General features: G+C 49.4%; 1 protein-coding gene across 1 annotated transcript; it reads left to right on the top strand.

Moving 5' to 3' along the window:
- Positions 1-1,473: 1,473 nt before the first annotated feature.
- Positions 1,474-4,170, top strand: LOC139325874 (zinc finger protein 551-like). Its single transcript, XM_070955913.1, has 2 exons — positions 1,474-1,566; positions 2,830-4,170. The coding sequence occupies exons 1-2, from the start codon at positions 1,474-1,476 to the stop codon at positions 4,168-4,170; spliced, it is 1,434 nt and encodes a 477-aa protein (XP_070812014.1).
- Positions 4,171-7,499: the final 3,329 nt, after the last annotated feature.

Below are 7,499 nucleotides of genomic sequence, written 5' to 3'. Positions count from 1 at the left end.
GTCGTAAGTGTGAAAACTGGTCAAGGCCGCTTTTTTCAGTGCTGCTATAACTTTACTAAGTCACTAAGCAAATAGTTGTAGGTCAAGGACTATCTCTACAGTGCTTTAAAAATAATCCAAAATAGCCTCCAAATTGGAACCCACAGAGGTCAAACTTTTTCCTGCAACAAATCTGCAAAACTAGCCCAATTTGGTAGAAAAACCGTTCAACTGCCCACTCTGTTTCCAACTCGCATTTCAACTCAATCCCCAAAGTGTCCTCCTAGACAAAAAATAAATAAAAAAAATAAATAATCCAAAATAGCCCCTAAATTGGAACCCAGAGGTCAAAATCTTTCCTGCAACAATTCAGCAAAACTAGCCCATTTTGGTAGAAAAGCTGTCCAGCTGCCCACAACTGTTTCCAACTCACATTTCCACTCAATCTCCAAAGTTTGAGAGGGTGGCTGAAGCCCCTGGAGGTTTATCTGTGTCCTCAGGGTCACCTGAGTGGTGCGAATGGTTCTTGCAGTCTGCAATTTTCCCCTCTGGAAATCCATTCACACCCCCACACCATGCAAAGGGGGTTCAGCCCAATTGCATCGGTAAAAGTCTGTAGAGATTCTCCGTCATCCAGGTCAGGATTGTCCCAAAGGTGCTTTGTTCAGGAGGCAACTGGACTTTTTGGTTTTTTCATTTGAAGGTGTTTTCGCTTCTCATCCCAGAAGCTTCTTTGGTACTGAAGAACTGAAGAAGTTTCTTGGATGAGAAGTGAAACATCTTCAAAGAAAAGCAAATGAAGTCAAGTTGCCTCTTGAAAAAGCACCTTTGGGATGAGGCCTCCTGCATGAGCAGGGGGTCAGACTAGAAGACCTCCAAGGTCCCTTCCAGCTCGGTTGTTCTTATTCTGTTAGCCGAGAAGGGAACTTCCTACATACCTCTAATAACAGCTTGAGAAGCTCACTGGGCTCCAGCATCAGATCCCCTCAGGTCTTTGGTGCAAAACAAAAAGAACATTAAAAGGATGTCAAATTGTGGCCCCTTTAGCTCTCGACTGCCTGAGTGTCCCTCTACTAGATCTCCACCCCCCACCTTCCCCAGGGAGGGACCCTGGATGGGGGGGAAAGCCAGAGACCCAGGGGGGGCCCCCAACCTCCAGAGGGCAACGGAGGGAAAGGTTTACCTTTGAGGGGGGTCAGCAAAGGCTGAGAGGCCCACATATTAATGGGGGGGTGTCCTGGGGGGATTTCTCCCCCTCCTGCAGATTTGCAAAGGGGTCTTTTGGGGGGAGCTTGAGGGGGGGTGTCGCTGCTTGGAGGCCACGGAGGAACCTGGCTGGAGCCCCCCAGGAGGAAGGGGAGACCCCTCAGCCCCGCCTGCCTGGGTGCCCCCCCATATTTCCACCCCCCCGCCTTGCCTAGGGAGAGACCCCGGTTGGGGGAAGGGTGGGAGAGTCAGAGACCCAGGGGGGCCCCCCAACCTCGGCCTGCCTGAATGCGGGGGGGAGGGGGTGGAGGAGGAGAAGACGGGACCCCAAAGATCAAAGGGAAAATCCCCCCCAGCCTCACCTCCGCACGAGAACAGAAAGTGAGTCGGCACCGCGCAGGCGCACTCTCGGTGACTGAAAATGGAGGACGCCGATTGGTCGCTCTGGGGGACGGCGGCGATTGGCTGGAGGACTCCTTGGGGCGGTCCCTCCAAAGGAAGGGTGCCCCCCCTCCCCGCACCTTGCTTATGGATAGACCTCCGATGGTGTGTGGGGGGGGGGGGAAAGTCGCAACCGCAGAAGGGACCCGCAACCTCCGCTTGCCTGGATGCCGGGAGGGGGGAAAGCTGAACGGACCACAAATTTTAAGCGGCCCACCTCCACATGGAACCAGAACAACGCTGGGCAACGCGCAGGCGCACTCTGGTTCTTTGAGGGAAGGTGGACGCCGATTGGTCGCCCTGCGGAGGGCGGCGATAGGCAGGAAGACTCCTGGGGGGCGGTCCCTCCAAAGGAAGAGGAGGAGCTTCTGGCAAAAAGGGCGCGAAACCTCCACTTCCGGAAACCAAACGGGCAAGGAAGGAACTCCCTGTATCGGCGATCAGAGGAGCCCGGATGATGGAGGTTTGGCGCAGTCTGGGAGGGTCTCTTTCAGGTCCGCAAGAGCTGCCCCCCCCACCCCCCGGGGAGGATTAGGCGCCATCTGAGAAAATGAAATTGAAGGTTGAAAGAAAAAAAGGAGGTTCCACATTTAGGCAAGGAAAACAAAATGCTCAGGGAGAGTATAGGTGGCAGCTCACTCAACAGTGCTGACTGTGAGGGGGATCTTGGAGTCCTAGTGGACAATCGCTTAAATAGGAGCCAGCCGTGTGCAGCAGCTGCCAAAAAGGCCAACACAGTTCTGGGCTGCATCAACAGAGGGAGAGAATCAAGATCACGCAAAGTGTTGATACCACTTTATGATGCCTTGGAAAGGCCACACTTGGAAGAATGGATCCAGTTTTGGTCGCCATGATGTAAAAAAGATGTGGAGACTCTAGAAAGAGTGCAGAGAAGAGCAACAGAGAGGATGAGGGGACTGGAGGCTAAAACGTATGATGAACGGTTACAGGAACTGGGTATGTCTAGTCTGATGAAGAGAAGGACTAGGGGAGACAGGATAGCAGTCTTCCGATATCTCAGGGGCTGCCACAAAGAAGAGGGAGTCAAGCTATTCTCCAAAGCACCTGAGGGGGGTAGGACAAGAAGCAATGGGTGGAAACTAATCAAGGAGACCTCCAAGGTCCCTTCCAACTTTTATTCTATTTTATTCTCGTGTGGGGAAGGGGATGGAGCCGTGACCCACCTCTCTTTCTCTCCTGCAGGAGGATGGAGGAGCCCGGCGGAGGAAGGAAGGAAGCGTCACCCGAGAGGAGGAGGAGAGCGGGCCCCGCAGAGCAGCCCTGCCTGGAGACGGCGGGGAAAGGCCGGGGGGCTCTGGGACTGCAGGAGGGATGAACCCAGGGGGAGCCCGGGAAAGGCAGCTGCCTGGAGGGCGATGCGAGTTGGAGGAAACGGGCGGAGACCCTGAGACGGGCCTGGAGGGCAGAGGCTCCTTCGGAAGACCCGGGAGACCCCAAAGGATCCAGAAGGGAGGAAAGGAATATCAGTGCCCGGAATGGGAAACATCCTTCACAAGAAATAGACATCTTCAAAGGCATATAAGCATCCACACAGGAGAGAAGAAATACAAATGCCCAGAATGTGAAAAATCCTTCAGGACAAATAGTCTTCTTCAAAGCCATCTAAAAATCCATTCCGGAGAGAAACCTCATAAATGCCTGGAGTGTGGAAAGAGCTTCAGGCATTTGGGAAACCTTTATAGACATCAAAGGGCCCACTGGAGAGAGAAACTGAATAAATGCCTGGAGGGAGGAGAGTCCTTTGGAAGACTCAGGAATCTCCAAAGAATCCAAGAGGGAGAAAAAAAGTATCAGTGCCTGGAATGTGAAAAATCCTTAAAAACAAATGGCCATTTTCAAAGGCATCTAAGGATCCACTTGGGAGAAAAGAAATTTGAATGCCCAGAATGTGAAAAATCTTTCAAAAGAAATGGACATCTTATAAACCATCTAAGAATCCACTCAGGAGAGAAACCATATAAATGTCTGGAGTGTGGAAAAAGCTTTGTTGTTGTTGGACACCTCAATCAACATCAAATGATTCACTCAGGAGAGAAACCTTATAAATGTCTGGAGTGTGGAAATAGCTTCAATAGGAGGGGAAACCTTTATAAACATCAAAGAATCCACTCAGGAGAAAAACCATATAAATGTCTGGAATGTGGAAAGAGCTTCAATAGGAGGGAACATGTTCATACACATCAAAGAATCCATTCAGGGGAAAAACCATATAAATGCCTGGAGTGTGGAAAGAGCTTGAGGCAGAAGAGAAGCCTTAATAGGCATCACAGAATCCATTCATTAGAGGAACCAGATAAATTCCTGACGTATGGAATGACATTCAATCACAGAGGAAACTTTTATAAACATCAAAGAATCTGCTCAGGAGAGAAACCATATAAATGCCTGGACTGTGGCAAGAGTTTGTCTTCAAAGAGAAACCTTTATTCACATAAAAAAATCCACAGAAGAGCACGGTCACTCATGCCCTTGTCACCTCCCGCCTGGACTATTGCAACGCTCTCTAAATGGGGCTCCCCTTGAGGAGCACCCGGAGGCTCCAACTGGCGCAGAGTGCGGGTGGTAATGGGAGCGACATGGCGTTCCCATGTAACACCTCTCCTGCGCGAGCTGCACTGGCTCCCGGTGGTCTTCCGGGTGCGCTTCAAGGTTTTGGTTACCACCTTTAAAGCGCTCCATGGCTTAGGACCTGGGTACTTGCGGGACCACCTACTACCACCAATAGCCTCCCACCGGCCGGTACGCTCCCATAATGCCGACTGGCGGCCCCCAGGGGGAGAGCCTTCTCTGTGGGGGCACCTACTATCTGGAACAAGCTCCCCCCAGAGATTCGGAGGATCCCGGATCTGCGCACCTTCCGCCGCGCTTTAAAGACCTTATTATTTCACCAGGTGGGCCTGGCCTAATTTTCTCCCTCTTTCATAAAAGATTTTAATTTTTAAATATCTTTTAGTATTTTATACATTCAATTTTAAAATTGGTTTTAAATATTTCAGGGTTTTAAATTTGTCGGAGCCAAAATTATTTAATTTGATTTTATTCTACTTTTAAATTTTGTATGGATGTGTTTTATTGTTTGGCTGTGCACCGCCCTGAGTCCTTCGGGAGTAGGGCGGTATAGAAATCAAATCAAATCAAATCAATCAATCAATACCATATACCGTATATATGCGTGTATAAACCGAGTTTTTCAGCACATTTTTTATGCTGAAAAAGCCCCCCTCGTTTTATACTCGAGTTAGGGTCCCACTCAGGTGAAATCTAAAATTTTCGCTACTGGTTCTGTGGGCGTGGCTTGGTGGGGGGGTGTCCTGTGACTGAGTGGGCATGGCCAACTCGATGTCACAGCCACACCCACTCAGTCACAAGACCCCCACACACACCACGCCACGCCCACAGAATCAGGTAGGAAAACTTTTTTAATTTCTATTCTGCCACCTGCTCTCTTCGCTTTGGGTTGGAGACAGGGCCGCGCCATTCCCCGAGGCCCCAGAGCCGCCACCTGCTCGCCGCTTGCCTCAACCAGGTAGCGGAATGCACCATTCTCCGTCACCAGCCTTGCCCTGGAGCCGCCGCCCGCTCGCCCTTCGTCACGCGACGTTTCCTACTCCTCACTTTTCTCCTGCAGCTGGCTGTCAGGGTAGGCAAGTGCCCGAAAGTTACCGGAGTCGCTCACTCTCCTTCTTGAATGTGCCGCCACCATCGCCGCCCTGTTCCACGCGCCAGCTGCACACGCGCACACCCAATCTGATGAGTGAATGAAATTTACACCAGTTTTTTTTGTTGGGAATAGTTATGGATTGTACTATGATAGAGACTAAGTTTGTTTTAAATCTAATAACAGCAGCCAGGCTACTGGTGGCCTAGTATTGGAAGAAGGAAGATCCACCTACTATTGAGGAATGGACACTAAAAGTCGCGCATTTGGCAGAGATGGCGAAAATTTCATTTCATCATATCTTAAAGATCACTCAAACGAAAGATACATATCGGAATGAAGAAGATGGATTGACTATATTCAAAACAAGTATCAGACTAAGAAGTTTCATATAGCTTATGAATGAAACATCTTTAATCTTTAATTTATGTTTATAGTGCTTTGAGTTATAAGGAGTTAAAGACCTAGGGAGAATCTGAAGTCAACAAATTGTTAGCATACTTTAGTTTTATGTTTGTGAATGTTATACCCTGTGCTTGTTCTGGGAAGTCTAGGGAGGGGGTGAGGGGGAAGGGGAGGGGGAAAGGGTGGGTGGGTGGGCAAGGGGGGTGGGATGGGGTGAGGGTGGAGGGGGGGGAGAAAATGTTTGTATCGTTTATAAAACTTCAATAAAAAAAAAGGAGGGCGAGTGACTGGTAACTTTCGGGTGCTTGCCTTTTCTGACAGGCAGCTTCCGGGAGAAAGGTGAGAAGTAGGACACGCCGCGTGGCGAAGGGTGAGCCGGTGGCGGCTCTGCGATAAGGCCAGAGTCAGGGAATGGTGCATTCCCTGACCAGGTTGAGGCAGGCGGTGAGCAGGCAGCGGCTCCGGGGCTTCGGTGAATGGCACATCCCTGGGCCCTGGCCTCTGACCCAAGGTGAAGGGCGAGTGGGCAGCGGCTCCGGGGCAAGGCCGGAGTCCCTTTCTGGGCGTGTCACTTCTGCCTGTTGGGCCACTTCCAGGAAGTAATGACTTTTGGGCGGGTGGGCGGACCCTCCAGCTGCCATCCCATTTCCCACCCTAGGCTTATACTCAAGTCAATAAGTTTTCCCAGTTTTTTGTAGATTAGGTGCCTCGGTTTATATTCGGATCGGCCTATACTTGAGTATATACGGTAAATGCCTTGAGTGTGGAAACAGCTTTACCAAGGATGGAGACCTTCATTAACATCAAAGGATCCACATGGGGGGAAAACTACAAATGTGGCTGAGCGTGGAAAGACGTTTAGTTACGATGTATGTCTGAGGAATTGAATTGAATAATTTGTTTAGACAAATGTGGAATTTGTCTCTGGTGCAGAAGCTCTCAGTGTACATGTAAAAAAAAACAAAAATGATAACGGAAGGGACCTTGGAGACCTTCTAGTCCACCCCTCTGCTCAGGCAGGAAATCCTCTACCGTTTCAGACAAATGGTTGCTCAATCTCTTTTGAAAAGACTTTAGTGATTGAGCACAACAACTTCTCTAGGCAAGCCATTCCACTGCTTAATTTTTCTCACTGTCAGGAAATTTCCCCTGAATTCCAGGTTACTTGTCTCCCTGGTTATTTTCCGTCCATTATTTCTTGTCTTCCCTTCTGGTGCTTTGGAAAATAGGCTGACCCCTCCCCTCTTCCTTGTGGCAGCCCCTCAGGTATTGGAACAGTGCTATTGTGTCACTGCTGCTCCTTTTTTTCACTATCGTCAGGATAGAGAATCAGAGGGACCTTGGAGGTCTTCTAGTCCAACCCCCTGCTTAAACAGCAGAACACTGCAGTTTGAAAGAAGTGGCTGTCCAGTCTTCTAAAAAGCCTCCAGTGATAAAGCACCTACAATTTTTGGAAGGCAAGCTGTTCCACTGGTAGATTTCATATAATCATGCGATGGATACGGTGTCACTAAAATAGCAATTGGATTTAGGCTTATATACCTCCCCATAGTGTTTCCCAGTAGCTGGTGAGAAGCTTTCTGTAAGTGTTGGAAATTATCCTACTTTCACTGCAGCTGCAGAGGAGCACTGCAGCGCTAAACCTTTCCAAATTTCGATCCCAAAGGAATATATGGGTCCTCTATTTTGGACGCATTCTATAGAGGTATATTGGTCCCAAGAATTGTCCTATTGTGCACCATTTTGCCCAGTATGAATCAAAAGGCACAACCCAAAGCAAATAATCCAG

The sequence above is a fragment of the Pituophis catenifer genome, unplaced genomic scaffold (assembly GCF_029215685.1).
Source record: "Pituophis catenifer annectens isolate HBS135680 unplaced genomic scaffold, rPitCat1.0.hap2 SCAF_17, whole genome shotgun sequence".
NCBI lineage: Eukaryota > Metazoa > Chordata > Lepidosauria > Squamata > Colubridae > Pituophis > Pituophis catenifer.
Note: the sequence above shows the minus strand (reverse complement) of the source record. Positions and strands in the feature narration are given on the sequence as shown.